At 35.9% G+C, this 20,253-nt stretch overlaps 1 protein-coding gene across 1 annotated transcript in view; it reads left to right on the top strand.

Moving 5' to 3' along the window:
• RBFOX1 (RNA binding fox-1 homolog 1) overlaps window positions 1–20,253 on the top strand; it is a 1,399,804-nt gene that overhangs the window by 755,861 nt on the left and 623,690 nt on the right. The window contains exon 5 of the mRNA XM_075719223.1: window positions 4,690–4,737. Coding sequence (XP_075575338.1) covers window positions 4,690–4,737 — 48 coding nt within the window. The remainder of the gene's footprint in view (window positions 1–4,689; window positions 4,738–20,253) is intronic.

Genomic DNA, 20,253 nt, shown 5'->3' with positions numbered 1-20,253 from the left:
TAAAGCCAAAATGTCATGCAGCATCACGCTACCACCAATGATTACTTTACTTTCTAGAGCTTTTCTTCTGTTCAGTAACATTTATATAATACTAATGTTGGGTGAAGGGGGTAGATATGTTTCCCAAGGGCCTAGCATATTAAACTTTAAAATCCCTGAAACATATGAATGACAAAGCACGACTGGGATGAGGAAAGGGAGCCTTCTCAGGAATAAAATGGGTATCATCTCTGATGTATTCTATACTATGCGCTTGCAGTAGATCTTGCTGTCAAGTTATTGAAATCACTAGTTGTCTCCAAACTAGCACTGAAAGAATTGTACCTCTTGGTCTCACTTTTCTACTTGGTAAGCCATAGTACTCAATACAATCATAAATTTAATACCAGTTGGTCACTAAGGTGACAATTTCAGTAGGTACATTTAAAAGCTACCTTTCAGAAGTACATGCCTTCAAACACAGAAGTGAGCATAGTTTCACCATCTCAATTAATGCAATTCTAGTGTTAAATATACGTGGCAGTGTCCCTTATGGCACTTTGTTCAATGCTTAAAAGTTGTGTTTGTCCTGTGTCGCTCCTGATGGTCTGCATAAAACCTTGCTTTGTTTCCTTGTTGCTGCTACCCAACATAACAGACAAAAAAGGCAATTTTCTTTTGTGCTGCCATAAAAAAACAGAGCTCTTAATATATTTATAATAATACCATTTAATTGGCTGTTATGCAGTGACACCTAGAGAAAAAAAGGAATTATGTTGATTTTATACTGAAATGGATGAGAGGGTTTTCTGCCTTAGTGGCAGGGTACGTCTATAATTCATTCTTTCCATCTTTGCCATGAAACATCCTATGAAATATTCTGTCATTGTATAATTTGTCTATAATAGTAATTCTTTGGGAGGAACAGACTTGGCTTGTTTTTAACTTCTTTTTTGTGATGTAACAATGTTAAAGAAAGTGCCTGATGTATTGTTCAGATCTATAGGATTTTACATTTGCTATATAGCAATGGTACTTCTTAATCTCAAATAATTCATACAGTTGGGAAATTTGCCATACACACACTAAAATGACAGTGCTTTGTCATTTTGCACTTACAAAAAGTAGCACAGATGTCTCCCAGAGAAGAACATTCTGATTTCTTCCCTTCTTGCTCTGAGCTTGACAGATGATTCATTTTGATAATTTTTTTTAAAGTTTCTGTGTACATTTTTTCCTTTAAAAGTGGTATATCTAGGATGTAGATGAAGTATACTCAAAATATTTATATTTAAACATATATTTGATTAAGCCAGTAACTTCACTGGGTTGAAGGACTATAACACTAACTGTTTCAGAAAAATGTTTGTTTTTCTTGGGCAATTAAAGGTTAAGATACGCATGCACATCCCTAACCTGAACTACTCTTGTCGCTCAAGGATAAATTCTGTCTGAGTTCAGTTACAATTGGTAACAAAGTAGTTGACTGCTTTTCTTCCAAAAAGACTTTGTCATAGACTTTCTAGAGACTTCAGATACACAACAAGCAACTCCTGTAACTGTTTCTGCAGAAGGGACAAACTATTACTATCATTCTTAAATACAAAACTGTTGCAAATTACAGTTTATTATTCAGCTAATAAATTTGCAAATTATTGATTTTAGAAGAGACTCATTGATTGTCTCTTATTACTTCTTCTTCACCTACTGCACAAATTTTTACTGTTTAAATTTTTAACTCCTTCCAACTGCTTTAACCCCTTTGGACTGAGGATTCTTGAATTCTACTCTAGTCCTTCTTTAGGTAACCTGTCAGTATCCTTAGTTATACATTATTAGAGTATATGCATTTGTGAGGATTTCACCCATTGGTAAAGAAAAATCCTGTTCAGGAAGTCAGGTTTTGTGTGGTGTTACATATTAAATGGTTGTTACAGTCCAGGTTGTTATCTGATAACGTACCCAAAGCATGTTTGTCAAAAATTATTTAGGCAATATTTTTAAATTAATATTTTGAATATCAGAAACTATAAAATAACAGTGGAGCCTGGGTTCTTTTTTTTTTTTTTTTCCCTTGTCCTTGTGCAGAAGTCCAAATTCAGGTCTCTACTCTTGAAGACCTATAGCTATTTCTTTACCCAAATCTGACTTTACATAATTTCAAAGATAAGCCAATACCACTCTTTCTTGCTGGCTTCAGTATCCAGTAATATTGAAACCGTACATACATAGTTTTCATTGCTAATGGTGCAGTAGTTAATTTTGTAAGATTCACTTCCCATATCTTTGGATAGAAAACAAAACACTGCAAGATGAAATGATTGTCTAATGTTCATGGACAAAACACAGAATAGAAATTATGTAATTTGATTTTCAGCCTGTATCTTTTCCTTATGGCTGGTATCAGTTAACTTCCAGGCACATTATCTCTTTAATTCCTGATAGCAGCACTGAGAGTCTCAGCTGGGTTGACCTCAACTGTTTTCAGCTGGGCTGCATGCTTAATTTCTAGCTTTTGCTTTACTGGTGGTAGATGACCATGTAAGATAAACTGTGCTGGGAGGAAGATGGGTTTTGTTTTATCCAGGTAAAACTCTATTTTTAATTCACGTTGAGTAATGAATGCTTATGAACTTCTGTTTCTTAAAAATTGCTTTTAATAAGAAATGACAGTGGCAAAATAGTAAACTAAAATCTTCTATAGACAGCGGAAGGCATCAGAGTACTGTTAGGTCTTGAACAATGTATATTCATCATCCTGAGAGTTTGTAATAGCTATGACTAGAATCTGATAGGAGATACTTTATTCTGCATTCAGTTAATTTAGGTCAGTATGTGAGATAGAGCCACCCGTGTCCTTGGTAATGTGAAAATATATGATTCATTTTTGATAAACCAATAAATATGTTAAAGAACATTCAATTTTTTCCCAAAGGTGACTTAGGGCATAGCTAGGATAAAGAGCACTGGCACTAATGGAGTTTGAATTCATTCCTGTGAGGCAGATAGCCTTTTAGAAGCTGAGCTTTTTTCCTCATTCACCAAAAAAACCTGAATGTAAATACACAAACAAGCTCAGGAAGTCAGTGTGCAGGCAGAGAGTTTCCTTATCCACCAAATGGGAGGAGAGACGTAGTGAGAGACTGTCTGGCTGCCAGTAAGTCACACTTGGAAGAAAGTGTGGAAGACAGTCTGGCTCCCCATTAAAAGTATTTTGAGTATAAAGAGTATTTGAGGTACTGATTCATATAAGTAGAATAACGAAGATTTTCCTTGTTGTAAAATATGCTACTTGACATGTGACGGAGAACCCGATATGCCTAATGAAAAGATCTTTAATGTATCTTGCTGTGAATGAAAGTATTTTTTTCAGGAAATCTCGATTCATCTTACTTGACTGAATTATTTCATTTTTTTCATCTTCTATGGGTATATGGCTTGCGTAAGAAGTCTTTGGCATTGAAATAATACCAGTCCTTCATTTAAGATGAATAGGCATGGTGTTGAAGAAACATAACTTCTTTATTTAATATGTTTTCATTTTTAATAGGAATTGCTATTAGCTATCAGCCTTAAATGTGTAATTTGGGATTTATGTAGCAAGTAACTCTAGCCAGTAATCTAGAATCTAATGAGAGTAGTTCTGGCTTCAATGAGAGGTTGGGGAAGAACTTACTTTTAACAAAAAAATTGCTCCTCATGTATATGTCATTTTTTTTTTTCCAATAGAAATCGCTGAAGTTGCAGTATGTAAGCAAAATTAGCTTCCAAGAATGCCCTCACTAGAAAAGTAAAGTTGAAAACAAAAGAAAAATCACAATAGGTCACTTGTCTACAGTTTAATGACTTGAACTAGATTTGGCTTACTCAGTTTCCAATAGTAACTTGTGGTACAAAGGGATACTATGAAGAAATAAATGCCTTTCAGACTACAATTTTTGTGATAATGGTTATCTCTGCATGCCTTCAGGTCTACTGACAAAAATCCACAGGTTCAATAAGAGTCAAAATAACTTGGGAATAAAAGGAACATGTGTTGGGTATCATTAGGTTTAAGACTGTTTGTCTGACTCCTGAAGAAAACATAAGTCCAAAATATGTGTGTCAATGTGTACACATATACACACATACACATATACACATGTTTGCATTAAATAGATGCTTGATTATTCTTGCATGTTGCAGTGAGATTCCGACACAAAGGTCTTCAACGTCAAGTCCTAGTTAGCACTCTTGACAATAGACAGAAGTTTGAGCCGTTGTTTCCTCTTAAGCTTACCTGTATATTTTTTTAAGCTACTATCGCTAATCAAAAAATAAAAGAAAGAAAGAAAAAAGGAGTGATCAAGCAATTATATTTTCCTCAAGATGCAAGTAGAAAACGCAAACATATACTATAAAGCAGAGATCATATTTTTGTCTTATGAGCTGGCTACACTACATTGAAATAGGTTTGGTTTTTTTACGATGTTTCAATCCTGTCTTTAAGTTTATGCTTGTAATAAAGTTTAATAAACCTTACTTAAAGCCATAATACTAAACATTGTACATTTAAATATAATATATATATACAAAAATAACAGTTCAGTAAAGTGTAATAGCTTGAAAAACCCACTTTTCAGACTTTCATGCCCGTTCTTCATCATGAGTTACTCCTACAGCCCTAGTCAGTATGCTTTGTGACACAGTCTTCTCTGTTTGTCTTTTCAGGATACTAAAGCAGAGTGCAGTTCCTGTGTAGAAACTGAGGACAGAAAAGTAAGTGGCTTCTTTTAATGTAATTTGTAAGGCAACTTGAGTAAGTGGGGGTTTTGTGTTTGGTTGATTTTTTTTTTTTTTTTTTAAATTAAACCATGTGAAATTATAAAACATAAAACACCAAAAAATGAAGTTTTCTAACAGTAACTTTTCTAATGTTGTATTTTAACTTCAGTGGGGATAAAATAGTCTTACTCTATTGAACATACTTCTGCTAGAAATTTGAATAACAGCATGTTCTGAAGGGAATGATAATCTTCATTTTGTTAAACTATGAACAGTTTAAAAGGCAATTGCATGTCCTGTTCTTAATTTCCATTATTAACAAAATTATTGTGTCATGCCTTTCATGGTAAAGTTGGCATACCATGTTAAATATTTGTAAAATAGCAAGATAAGGACTGCTTCTTCTTGCTTTATAAGCAGTATCTTTGATTTTTTTTTTTTTCCCTTCTAAATGGTTGATGTTTAAAAAAAGTTTATCTTGTATTATTTCCAGTTTTCTGTGAATGAGTATAAAAAGTTTTCACTTGTGTTCACCAACTTGTTAGCTTTTTTTTTTTAAACAGTACATTATGGCATGTATGTTTGAATATACTTGAATAAAGTTACATTTTTAGAAGGAATTCTTAAATTGAAGTACTATCAATTTCCACTCTAAAATGAGCAATGCAGAAAGCTGCCTTCTAGCACTAACAGTGTATCATACTCTCAATTTATGTTTTGACACAGTAGGACTTTACACTTAATTTAGCATGCTTAACTGTTCTATAATGTGTGATATAACTGTTCTATTACTCAACTTTCTGAAAGGTTTTTTTGTTGGTGTTTTTTTTTAAACAGCTTTTGACTACTGCAACTTCCTATGAGCATTCAGCAGCTCCTCTTTTTCTTTTTACAAATAGTTGTCAAGTTCTTTTTGCTATAAAAATGAGGTTTTCTTAAACAGCATTGTCCCAAAAGCACTTTAGTTGTTCATGATAGCTCAAATTTTATAAAACAATGCCATTCAAGTCTGTTATAAAATGCTGTTGAAGTTAGTGCAGGAAAGCACAATTCATTTGCTTTGCTGAGATATGTGATAAAGGTTCTTCAGAATTTCAGTGATTTTCAAGATTTTTCAGGAATGAAGTGAGGGAATTATTCTGAGCTATACAGAAACGTATCGAGAATTCAATTAAGATACTAAACTATGACTGTAACTAGAAGAGAAAGTATGCTATATCTTAGATACCAAGTAGCTGTTACTACTCTGAAGTCCTCTATACTAAGACGGGTTGAATTTCTTGCATTTAAATAACGTCAACACTGAATGTTTTACTCTGATGTGTATCAGTATAATAGAACTAGCTTACTGCAGGACAATTACAAGGACAGGATGCAAATATAGCAGAAATTTTTTTTAAATTTAGAAACCATATCAGCTTTATCACAGGGCTCAAAAATACTGTAATGATATGTTTAATGATGCTTTATGTTAGTGAAGGACTACAAAACTTACGTCAATAGGAACAGTAACTTTGCTGTATTGTTTTGAGAGTTGAAACATAACCACTTATGTTCCTTTGCATTAAATTTAAGGAATTATCCTCGTTATTTACACTCCTAATGCTTTTTCAGTTCTCTGGGAGCTTTAGGGTTTTTGTTGGTGGTGGTTTTAAAAGCATTTTAACAAAGTGAAGCATTTTTGCTTTGATGCTTTTTTCTCTTACTGACTTTATGCCTTCCATAAACCATATTCTCCTATGTTAATATCTTCTATTTTAATTTTTTGTAAAATTTCCAAATTCTCCTGCTTTCTATTTCTGCTTCCTTTTCTAGGCTGCATTGTTGGAACTAGTGACAAATTATGCCTCCTCGTTTCTTGTGCAGTTCCTTCCATTTTTTTTCTCAAGCATCTTGCAGAAAAATAGTGAGCTGAATCAAAATTAACGTGGTTAATGTGTTCATGGTCAAAACTAACTAAGAAACAAAGGCTTCACATATTCAATTTAAAAACTTTAAATTGTCAGAAATAAATATCCAGTTTTAAAGTATTTTCCCACTAAAGAGACTGAGCTGGTTTTTTGGGTTTTTTGTTGGTTTTTTTTTTTTTTTTAATATATTTCTACCACAATTTTACAATTTGGAGCTAGAATCCAGTTCTGGATTACTAAATCTGTGTAGTGTATTTCTATGTGTCAAGTAGTAACCAAGTTTGTGAAAGTGGCGAGCACATGACATATAATTTAAAATCTCTAACAGCAGCTGGTACTCATTACTTTGAAACTCAGGCCATTTAGGCTTCAGGTTCTGAGCATTAGCTTTTATGAAACTATCTAGGTGTTTAAACTTAAGTACGTGTTTTATAGTATGCTAAAACACAATTTGGGACCTTATTTCTAAACAAGATCTGACTTCTGGTGTGGGTGGTAGCCACTAAAACTGCACAACCAAAAGGTTCTTTTTATTGCTTGGATAATGGGAAAAGTTGTGAAGAGCCTGATGAGCTTTGGACTGCAGTCTTATTAATGTACGTGTTGTATTTCTTTTTCCTTTTATTGCAACTTTCCTTTTATCTAGCAGATGTACCAGTCTGTTGCCAGTTTTTTGTTTTAAAATAGGATGGTTTCTACCTGGGTATAAATTACAGGAGTTGTGTATCTGATACTTTTTCTTGGCCTCAGTGATTGCTGTGAGTTTGAGTGGTTTCTTAAGGACCTGTCTTTCTTCAGTGACTCAGGCTATCAAGACTAACACAGCTGGCTGACCCCAGAAAGGGGCACCTCATCCAATGCAGAATATGTGACCTGACTTTTTCTGAGACAACCCAGACCCTGGGACTGAGCATGCGAAGTGAAATGAAAGAGCATGAGATTCCCATATTATCCTATGCTTTATCACTGCTCTGGCCTGTTGTGCTCACTTCCCTCTCCCTTTTTGCTCTTAGAAGCAGTGGCATGAAGGTGAGGTGATGGTCACAGGGTCTCCAAACTTACTGTGAAACCTAGAGAGTGTCTCTATCTCTCTCATTCTCTTAATGTACCATTAAGGTTGAAGAGCTGGAGGTTATCAGCATTGCAGTGCTGAGTGCTGTGAATTTCTCATCCTTTTGACTATCACTACTGAGGCATACCGACACATGCCTTCAGGTCTACAGACTCTTCTGTGATCTTTCCTCACTAATTATTGATGTAATCACAACAGACATGAGGTTGCTACATTTTGGGTTATGGTTTGTTTTTCGACTTGCTAAAAGTACTTTTTTTTTTTTTTTTTTTTATCCAACAGCAATGATAATCTGTTCAGTGCTCTAGCTTTCAAATGCAGAAACTACAATTACCGTAAAGAATTGTCTAGCAAACCCCTAAATGTATCTTCTTCATTTTGTTAATTTGTTGAAGCATTTTGAAAGAACAGAAATGTAAGAAATACCTATTGTTGTTACATGATATGTTTCATCTTTTCTCTGTGTTTGGTCCCAAAACTGAAGCTTCCGCCGAGATTAAGTGGCAGATTTACTTTATAGTCCAGGTATATAGATTACCAATGACCTACGCAGTGATCATCAAATAAAGATACATCAGTGTTGGTTAATAATAATGCATTGTTTCATGTTTATTGAAAGCATAAATCAGTAACTTAATGTAATTCGTAGAACCTGAAATATAGTAAATAAATATTTTTATTCCATCTATGTTGAAATCAAGACAAACGACTGCAATTAGGACATGCATCATTACTATCTCGTAATTTGCACTTCCATAATGAAATATACTACTAATGAACTATATCAATAGTAATTAATGGAAAATTTTCCCGGTCAACAACAAAATACAAAACTGCAAGCTGCCTTTTCTTGCAATCTTTTTTCATGAAGTTTCTTAATCTCTAACCTCTGAAGTGGAAATTTATGAAACCATGGCTAAAGCATTGCCTAAAGGCAAACTCAAATTTAATAACTGTAATTATTATTTTGAAATCTATTATTCTATAAGTGACAAAATAGCATTTAATTATCCTAACCACTTTATCACTATGATTTGTCTCTCCTTCCATTGTTCAACTGACCTTTTTATGTAAGATTCTACTAATATTTCCTGCAAGGATAAAAGCCCTCAGGTTTGAGAATAACAAGTGACAAGTAATCAACAGTCTGCTGTAAGTGGCCTGTGTTATTATGCATTACTAAATTGTGTTTACCATTGCCAGCAGCGGACCCATAAGTGTACGTGCAACTCATTTCCTACCTATTCAGTATTCTTTTCTGTGTTTGTCACACCCAACCCTTTTTTGTTTTGATCTCATACTTTCATCCTGATCATCACAATATTTGATGTTTAATGAATCACATGACCATGGAAATGTCTCAGCTTTGCTTTTCAAAGAAATATATGTAGAAACATGACCCTTGAATTTTCACAGAAAGAAACCTGTTAAAAACAAAAGTGTGATTTTTGTAAAACACACTGATTTCTGAAGCTAGTCACGTGATGTTTTGGAATTTGAGTCATAATTTCAAAGCCTGTGATGTTTTTCAGCATGAGGTTTTGCTCTTTCAAGGGCGATGACAGTTGTTGGTTTTTTTCCTACTTGTGTTTTCTAATATAACTGTGTGTGTTGGGGCAAACTAAATGTTGTGGTTGAAGAGAATTAATAAGGATATTGGCCATTTTGCCAAGAGAGGAGACCATGTAGATTCCTTTACAATCTTCTCTTACATTTGATATAACCAAACTCTAGTCTGGGTCTCCACTTCAAAAACAAAACAAAAACCAAAACAAAAACCTGCTAGAATGTAAACTTGTTGTTGTTGCTCTTACACCAGCTTTATTACCTCCCATTGCCAGAAAAACCTTCCCCTAATAAATCTTCCTCATCTTTTATTTAATCCTAGTTCATATCTTTATTTGGTCTTAACAATTCTCTCTCTTTTTTTTTTTTTTTTTGTATGTTTATATGGGACTTGCATAGAACAGGAATCTTCAAAACTACAAAAAAAATAAACTAGAAATAAGATTTCTTCCTGTCCTGCTCTGTCATTGAGGTCTGAGCAGAGCACAAAGGGAATATTTTGTTTCATCTTGCAATTGCATTTGTTATGTCATCAAATCATGGCAACGCCGTGAAACCAAAACTCTGATATGAAGTTATCTTCCCCTTACTCTTGCACCTCCCTTTTGTTATGTTTCCATCTGAAATGGAAAACTGAGACACTGAAAACTGAATAGAAAGTTAACTTACAGTGACCTTTCTGTGCTGGATAATTTTGTTTCAGCTAGTTTTTAGAATGCTAGGAATATTTTATTCTTCAGCTTTGGCTTCTTAATTTTTGTTTTATTTCAGCTTACTCTTTTTAGTAATAGATGAACTTCTGCTGTAATGTGCAATGACGTTCTCTTCAGTATTCCTTGCAGGCAACATAATGCTGACTGTTAACTAGCAGCTGAGTGTTATTAGCTTGGTGGTTCAAGGTCACTCGGGATATCTTCATTTTCTGTTCTTGCGAAGGAAAGTAGCTCATGGACAGAACATTTTTGAGATGCATCTTGCCTTTAAGATTTACCACTTCTGAGCTCAGAGTGCAGAGACTTTATGAGAGCAATAGACTTTATGGGTATGCATTAGGCCAATAACATGATAGGTCAGTAAGTTAGAAAATTTCCCTGCAGTGACATAATGTTTCATAACTCCTTACTACCTTCTGTGGGATATGGTATAGGCAGTAATGCCTTTCCTTTTCTATGCCTGCTGTGGAAAATATTTCTTTTTTTTTTTTTTTTAAAGTACCTTCTGTCAGAGGATCTCAAAGTACATTACAAACAAATTAAAAACACCTATGAGGAAAATACTTACATTTATATTGCTCAAGTTACATATGGGGAAATAGAAGTGTGAAGGGGAGGTGTAGGCAAGGTTACAAAGTGAGTCTGAGACAAAATGAGGAGAAAAAGAAGCAGCATTACAAATATATCTTGCTTTGCCTATTCTATGGTTTCTTGCAATCTTTATTTTTTTTTTAATTTATAATGATCATTTGAAAATATTTTCCATGAAAATTTAAGGGAAAAATTTGTCTTATTAGTAGGAAAAAAATGTTAACAACCTTCTTTAGGTTACCGTGGGAGGGAATTAATAAGGGTATCAGATAGCGAAGAGCTTGTAAGAAGCATCATGGAGGGACAGATTCAACTACTGGCATCTAAGATATGGGTATATTTATATACTGTTTCCTTTTGTTGTAATCCCATTTTCTGCTGTTTAGGAGCTTCCTATCAGTGAATAGGAGTAAGTGTAATTTTTATTCCCTTGTGAAGACATCATGCAATCTGCATTGTTTTGTAGCGTTTTGAGATACATTTTTCCTCACATTAAAAGAAATTAATTTTTTGATGAGGGAAGATCACTGACTCCAATGGATTGGTAAGGAAGCATCTAAATGGTGTTTGGATATAGATTCAGAGGAATCTAAGGAGGTTTTGAACATTAATGATGTCTTCTGGTGTCTACTAGAGTGAAAAAATTATTCCTATTTCTTCTGCCTCTTTAACTGTTGTACAAATAGTAAGGGGTACTGACAGGGTATTGGTCTCTTCTCCCACGTAGTTAGCGATAGGACGAGAGGAAGTGGGCTCAAGCTGCGCCAGGGGAGGTTTAGGTTGGATATTAGGAAAAATGTCTTTACGGAAAGGGTGGTCAAGAATTGGAACAGGCTGCCCAGAGAGGTGGTGGAGTCACCATCCCTGGAAGTGTTCAAAAAACGGGTAGATGTGGCACTTCGGGACATGGTTTAGTCTAGTCTACCCTTGATTGGCTTAGTGTGGACTCGGTAGTGTAGGTTAATGGTTGGACTGGATGATCTTAAAGGCCTTTTCCAACCTAAACGATTCTATGATCATATGACAGGACCGCATAGAATATGGAGGATTGACCATAGAATTCAGAAACAAGGGGGAGTGACCCAAAAGTGAGAGTAACGAGCTGTTCCAAGGAGAGTATCTGCCTGTCACAATAGGCCAGAGGTTTCCACTGATATCTCGGCTCATGGAAGTCAGATTTACACGATGCTTCTTAGGTCTTCCTCAATACAGAGCTGGAAGTTTTCAAAAATTCCACAAAAGGATAATATTATATAAGGTGTGTGGGTGGGGTAGGGGGGGTGGTGGTGGTGGTGTTTGTTTATTACCAGAAAAGTTACTTGAAATCCATGACTGCCTCCCCCACAATGATTTTAATTCAAGATCTGTTGCACTCTAGATTTCCTAAAACTCAGAAACTAAGTTGAGTCAAACCCATAGTCTAAGTTTTTAGGTATCATTTATTATTACTATTCATATTACTTTTGGTGATATTTTTTAGGTCAAAGGATTTTTCTTTTCCTTTTCTTAGTTCATGTTCTTTTCAAGTAAAAGCACTACTTGTGGAAAAACAGGTAGCTGAAACTTGCCCTAGAACTTAACATACAGCATTAGTAATATTGACAATTCTAATGTGAGGAAATACTCGGAAATCCAGTCCATTTCCTGGCATGTAGATTGACACAGTGCAAAGTCTTGGCAAGTTTCATAGTATTTGAATGATCATAATGTCAGTCCTATTACTGCTCTCCTTTTCTGTCACTGACATGCAATTATGGAATTTCACAACTGAAGTGATGACAATTGCTCCTCTCTGTGTGTGTGTGTGTCTATCTTTCCCCTTAATCCAACTCTATCTAACAATCTGTAATTTGATAAAGTGGAATTGAAATGACAGGTGTGACAGAAGTGCCAAAACAATAATTTGACCTCCCACTGAAGTGTCAATGTGTTCGGCTGCATGACTTTTACACATGCTGAATACACATAAGGGACATAGATAGTATATTTATTATGCTAGAATACCTGTTAAGGCAGATTGGCAAAAAGACATAGTATAGCAATACCTTTTTTTAGCAATGTGTTCCATCTTTAACCATTACATTTTCTATGCCTGTACTACTATGTATAAACATGTTTGCTATTCCACATAAATTATCTTTATTTTATTAGGAGAAGATTTTTTTCAAATCATCATTTTGAAGATATTTGGGTAAATCTTGAAATTATAATTCTGTGGCTGTGTAGCAAATTAGTTCTTGAAGAGACTATTTATTCTTTACTTTTAAGGACAACTTTTTCATATTAAACCTCTTGGGGGAAGGTGTCAAAGAATGAAGAAAGAACCATATAAAAGGCACACCATTTCTTTTTCCAAAGTCCTTTAATACCCATGAAATACCTAGTTTGTTTTTATACAGAATATAAATTACAACCCTGTTACAGATTATCCTGTTTTGCAAACAAATTTTATCGAGGGCATCAGTCAGCAAACTGGCAAATTCTAGTTACAGCGCATGCAAAATTCAGAATATAAAAATGTATTTTCTGTGGTAGCAATATACTGATAATTTCAATTGAGAAAAACCTTCTGGAATGAGTGACTTGCCAGTGAGCAGTTTGAGTGGTTGGTACCTTTGAAATGCCAGCTTTTCATTGAGGTAGACTGCAGTTTAAGAAGTCCTCAAAATATTTTTGTTTTAAATCTGATTCCAGTCTAAATCCAATTTAGAAGTTTCTAAAAAGGATCCATGAGCACTATGAGCTATATTATTCTCTATATACAATATAACAGTTCTCTGTTACTATTACATGTTACAAAGGAAAAAAACCTTCTTTTTTAAAAAATAGTGCTAATATGTATCGCTTCCTGCAACTGGTAGTCACGCCTTTCGGCTGATATTCTTTCTAGCCTTTTTATTTAACGCTTTAACATTAAAAGATGCCTTTATCTACTATTACGTTCAGCACTGATGTTTGCATTATTTGTATTTAAAAACCAGAAAGCAATCACAATTCTTTTTGAATTTCCTCTGCTTTGAAATAAATTGCATTAGGTATGTGACAACTTCCTGCTAATAACTCCTAAAAAGCTCACTAAGCTAGAAATAGCATTCTGAAATACCTAATACTTTTCTATAAATTAGTAATAATTTTTATTTTCACTGAAGTAAATGTATGCACAAGTTACTTTGAAGTATATTCATATGTACTGTACCTGCATTGCATACAATGAATTATATTTCACCTGGGGACAAGGAAGGGGACAGAATAAAGAAACTTGTTAGGTTTAATATTCAGCTAAATATAAAATTAAAATATTCAGACACAGGGAAAAAAAAAATCAAGTGGAGAGGGAGAAATTAAGTCTGATTTGATGCTAATTATCTGTCAAAATTAACTGAAAAATAATTCGTGAGAGACTAAAGCCTTGTTGAACTTTTGACTACATCTGGTCGTTAAGTTTTCAACAGGTATAAAAACACAGAGGGGAATTGGCTTTTGAAGTTACACAAAAAAGGGAAAAAAACCCAGAGATCTATTAATACTGGCATGCTGTGTATGAGAACATGTCTTGCACTTCTCTGTTTTTGTGAATGAATGAATTTGCAGCAGTGGGGCAGTGCAGCCCTTCTTACTACCTAGTAAACATTTCCTTTTAAAAGGTGTCAGTTTTCTGGTAGTAGAAGCGTTTTATAACCCATACTCTACTGCATCAGTAAGGTATAGTTGACTTCAGCAGTTAACATTACCTGCATAGTTTTCAGTTTTTAATCTGCCCTACCAGATTCTTTGCAACATTGCTAGATACCAAGGCCAAATTATGCAAGGCCAAATGGCATGGATTTAAATATATTAACTAATCTCAGTGTGTAATTTTATATTGTATACATACGCCAAAGTAGTTAATGGTCATTGTCAATGTAGAGAAAAATGAGTTTCAAGTTGACGTTTCCTTCCCTATCTTCTTTCTCGCTTTTTGGTAAGGATGTGGGAGGCTTCATAAGGAAGTATAGAGTTAACGGTACGTACAGGCGAGTCACCTTACGCACAGATACTTCCCTGTGTAGTGGCAGTTCTGCTTGCTGACCCCAGCAACTGGAGAGGCTGAGTAACAACGAGAAGCACCGGGTTTCTCTTCAGTGCCTGGTTCACGTTGTCTCCCCCAGTTTCTAGGAGCACCCATAATCGAACTGCCAGGGATTTGGCAGCACTCTCAGACTGTGACCCTTCATTATGTTCCCTGCTGTAAGCTTGAGGAAGCCTTTTAGGTGTTTGGGGGGGGGGGGTTTGGACCTGGTCTAAAGAACAGTGAAGGGGGAGGGAAGTCTTACATTGACATGAACAAAGTTATCTCCCCACGTTAGGCAAAACAGTCTCAAGTCAGGCACTTTTCTTTCATTTAACTTACTGCCAACCAACACAAAGCTTCGATGACCGAGGAAAAGATGACTATACGGACTGGGAATTGGGACCATCCCAATTCCTTTGGCAAGGCGAGGGGCAGCATGGGCGGTTGGGGTGGCCTGCATGAGGGCGCCATGCGCTCCAACGCCAGGACTCCCGCCCGCACAGGGCGTCGCTGCGGCCCCTCAGCAAACCAGGCATCTCCTGCCCAGCGCGCTCCCCTGCAGCGGGAAGGGTGGCCTATGCCAAGTCCCAGAAAAGCAATAAAAATAATTTGATAACCAGCACTTCAAATTTTAAAGGGCATGCACCGAGGTCGTCAGAATTACAGAAAGCTTGCATGTGGTAGTCTGGAGGCTACAGGTAGGTCATTTGTTTTGATACATGAAATTGAATTACGCATCCAGACAGGTAACTCCAGAAGAATCTGGGGTCCCTACTGATGAAGGGTGTCAAAGCCACTATGCTTTTAATGGGTTTGCTTTTTAAATTCTTTTTTTTTTTTTTTTTTTTTTTGCCCTTTTTTTAAATGTCTTTTTATGCTTTTGCCACTTGGTACGAATTCAAAGACACATCATTAACCAAAAACATAGCTGGACACGAGCCATTTATTTAAATTAAGAAATACATATATTTTGTACAAATTAACTAGAAATCATGTGCTAAACTATGGTTTAAAAAGTCTGTGCAGCAGCTAGCAGAGGCTGAGGGCAATTTAGGCTCTTTCTTCCCTTTCTTTCCATCTTGTGCATGTGCTTGTACGAGCGCATTTGGAGATGTACACCATTTCATGCTGTCATCTTCTCACAGAAGCAGTGAGAGGTTTTGCCTTGCAATGTGATAAAATTGCTATAACGTGAACTTATATGCAGCTTTTTGCTAGGAGCCAGGGCTATTTTTGTAGACAAATGCCTTCCAGCATAGACGTGGAGCAGAGCTTTGCCTGCAATCAGTAGCCGTTTTGTTTTAACTCTCATGTTGAATTTTCCTTATGGAATAAAGTTTGGAATTTCAAGAATGGGGAAATGAAAATTATACACTTGAATTAATCATTTAAAAAAACTTTGTACTTCATCTGTTTGAGCTGAGCCACATGTTCCTAGTCACTACCTATTTTAGTAATCTGGAATTTCACAGGTTTTTTCGGACATATGAAAATACAATCTCTCTGTCTCACAGGATGTTAGTAGTCTGTGATATAATTGCTTAATATTTTAACTGGATAAGCTTTTTAAAAAATTTAAAGCTAAGGTCAGTTTTGGGGGAAGGAAAAGGAGAAGGGAAAAAGGTGTGTAGAATCCCTCTTACCTCTGACTTTACATACTTAAATAATTAGCCTGAGTTTTAAAGTGCTGGGCATTCAACTTAAATCTTTGTTACAAGCTATCATTATTACCTTCAGTTACTCTTGCTCAAAATGTGCTTTCTGTGTTTGGAAAAAAGGATAATCAGTTCATTAAGCTGGCTGAAATGTAGCTATGATGACAGTAAGTGGAGTAGGTCAGTGTTTGCCGGGATATGAAGCAGAAATGCACAGTAGAATAACTCCTAAGAGAACTTTATATAATGAGGCCACTGTGGGAAGCCACTTAGTGTTCTGCACTCGTAGAGAATCAGAGAATTTATCCAGCCGATAAGAGTATTTATTCTTGCATAAAGCTCCCAGATGGTAACATTTAGAAAATACATACTTTTCTTACTTCTGTTATGCATCAGGCTTGTTGATATGCTTTTTATTAGACAAGTAATCTTCCAGGTGGTGTTTTATTAAACTGAGGTACAGAGATATTTTCCATTAATTTTTCTATGCCCAAGTTTTAGGCAATGCATTCTGATTTTCTTTCTTTAAAATTGCGGGACAGCATTTCATATATTAAGTGATACACAGATTGTACATTAGCTGATTAAACTTACCAGAACAGCATTACTAGAACACTTGTTAACTTGTTTATTTTAGTTTTCCAAAAGGTAAAATAAACAAATATACAAGTTGTAATTTATAAATATATACAACTTTTGTGGTTAGCTCAAAGTTTTAGAAAATGACAAACCTTCCTAAAAGAGAAAATACAGGGATTGAGGAGCCATAAAATAAAGTATTTTTTTCTTGGCTCTGTCTAGATAGTAAATCCGGGATGTCTTGTGTGAACTATGTTGGAGTCAGAAATGTTTCTTTTCCATACAGAAACCTCAATTCTTGGAAGTACATGCACTTTAGAAGGAAGTGTACGTCTAAAAGCATTAAAACCTTTTCTTTTCTGGCTGAAAACATGGCCATCAGTGCTTAGCCATATACATGTTCTGTTCCTACATTTTAATTTTCCTTGCATTAAGAAAAAAAGCCACTATTGACTTCACAGGTGTTTGCAATTGGTGTCCCATTTTCATGAAGTGTCCTTAAAGAGTCTTATTGGTGAGGTAGAAGTCTAGAGGTTATGTATTTCTCCAGGAAAAAAATTGGGAATGCAAGTCTTCATAGTAGAGCTCATGTTAAAATAAACACACAAACGTGTTGGTATATAGGAGGCTGCAGTTGCTTTCTCTTTGTTTAATCAGTATACCTCACAGATAGCCTGACTTCAGGCTGCTCCTCTATGTTGTTAAGGTTGCATAGTCCAGCATACTTTCCACTGAAACTAATCCATGCAAAACTTCGAAATGGTATTTGAAATTTTGTGTGAAGAACTTGATGCAGGCAAGTGCTTTACTGTTCTAAATCATAAAATGGAGAGAGATAAATAACATTCCTTCTGTATCAAAAAACTGTATCTCTGTGGAAAGTTTAAATTTTAATATTGAAAATTGAAATCCTTTTAGGAATTGAACTGCCTATTATATTTTTGCATTTTTTTTTCCTTATAACCAGTAACAAAAAGTTCCTTATGGAAATATTTAGGAATATTAGGTATTAAATATTTGCTCTAAAATATAAGTACCTTTTTCTTCCTACTCCATGTCATCAACACGATTGTGGATGAGAAAAGAGGTGGTATGTTGATTCTATATGCATATGGGCTGATGGATAGTATGCCTACAGTACTATCTGAAACTTTTGGATAGTCTTGCCTTTGAATTTTACACCATGAATGTTCAGCTCCAGAGGATGGAGGTCTGTGATTCATCCTTTCTATTAACCGCCACTCTTGGTACCCAGGTGTCATACAGGATTTGGCTTGCTGTGGAGATGCTTTTCAGGAATTAAGGCTGTCTGAAAACAGTGATCCAAAACAAAGTATTGCTTATGCTTAACAGCGAGACCACAGCAAAGGAGGAGGGAAAGAATGTAAAACCTAAGGGCTTAATAAGTTGTGGTGGGTTGACCGAGGCCAGCAGCTAAGTACTCCCACAGCCACTTGCTCACTCCCATCCACCCAATGGCATTGGAGAGCGAATAGGAAAAGCAAAAGCAAGAAAACTCATGGGTCAAGATAAAGACAGTTTATTAAGTGAAGGGGGGGGGAACCAAACCCACAAGTGATGCAGAGGCGGTCACTCGCCACCTCTCACAAGCAGGCTGATGCCCAGCAAGTCCCTGAGAAATGGCCACCTTGGAAGACACAGCCTCCCCCATCGACACCACCCCCGCCTTCTTCCACTGTCATAGTTTTATTGCTGTGCATGATCTTACATGGTATGGAATATTCCTCTGGCCAGTTCAGATCAGCTGTGCCAGCTGTGTCCTCTCCTCTTGCCTGCCACTAGCCTGCTCACTGGGGGACGGGGGTGTGGGAGGGTGTCAGCGTGAGCAAAAGAGAATGCCTTGATGCTGTGCAAGCACTGTTTGGCGTAGTCATAATATTGGTGCGTTATCGACACAATTTTAGGGAAAAATCTATTAGGAAGGCTCAGGTTGCTGAAACTGTTTACAAAAACAGCAACAGCAGAACAGGGTTCCTGTGGCCAGTGAGAAACCTATGCTTTCACCTACTTCTAAGCCATCAATCCGTTGTTCATGCATATAGTATTTATTTATTTATAGTTGAAAGGACTCCAGACTCTTTGAACTGTCTCCCTTCGCTGCCAATGTTTCAGCACTTCCTTGGGAAGCAGAGCACGAGTTTACAGGCTATTAATGAATAGGGAAAGCCTTATGTCGTTTGTACTTAAGATTAGACTTCTGCTATCATCTAGGCATAAATTGATCAGATGGCTTTCCAGGAGTACACGCGTGGCAAGATTATCAGTGGCAGATTGTTTTCAGCATATTTGAAGGGGACAGACTGAATCAGACTATTGTTTTGTTTGCCAAATTAATATCTGGGATGTAATGCAACCTGATTAACAGGATGGTTATGACTGGATCATGAAAGGGTAAGCAGACATTTGGAAGGCTTTTTTTACACCTGCTGGCTCTATTACTTTCCCAGTAGCTTGAACACATGCAAGAATATGCTTCTATCCAGTAATCCAATTCATTTCTCATTGATTCCAGTTTGACTTTTTATGTTGTATTGGATCTCTTGCCAGATAAATCTCTTATCTGCAGCAATAGATGGCTTTTTACAGCTGCCTGGATGTCTAGTACTGGGCAGAAATGGAAAAACTCCCTAATTCAGTTATTTCAGAACTAACTTCTTCAACAGTGATGCAGAATGTCTTTTCCTCTAACAAAGCCTATTATTATAAGAGCACTTACGCTTAAATATATATCCATATTTGGAAATTTGAATATGTATGCATATTTCTGTTGTCTTTGAAAAGTTGTCAATTATTCTTATGGAAGGAGTAAAGAGTTAATGGAATTTTTTTTTCCCATTTTTCTTAAAGAGGTATGTTTTATTGCCTTTTGGTTTGATGGGCGATACAGAGACTTTATGGTTTATATATAAACCATGAGCTTTCTACATTTGATTTACGTAATCATAGCACTTTTGCACCATTCAGCTGAAGATTTTGTCTTGTTGATCAAGGTCAGAAAAATCTAGGGATTCTGCAATTTATCTCAGCTGCTTTAGTACTGAAATAGGATACCCAGGGCAATATTAAAAGAACTAGTGTAGAAGGATGTTTCACTATAGCATACTTGCTGTGTAACAACTTCTTACAAAATATCAGGGGTTATTTCTGAAAAATACAGTGTAAGTATTGAAAGAAGAATGCTGATGTTCAAAGTCTAAAAGTAAAATAGGCTTTTTTGCTTCCCCTCCCTGTCAGCAGACTAATGTACATAAGTGTTGTGCAACTAAGCACCACACAGCTGCTCGCTCACCCTCCCCCCGCCCCAGTGGGATGGGGGAGAGAATCGGGAGTGGGGGGGGGAAGTAAAACCCGT

This window comes from Pelecanus crispus, chromosome 11, assembly GCF_030463565.1.
Source record: "Pelecanus crispus isolate bPelCri1 chromosome 11, bPelCri1.pri, whole genome shotgun sequence".
NCBI lineage: Eukaryota > Metazoa > Chordata > Aves > Pelecaniformes > Pelecanidae > Pelecanus > Pelecanus crispus.
Note: the sequence above shows the minus strand (reverse complement) of the source record. Positions and strands in the feature narration are given on the sequence as shown.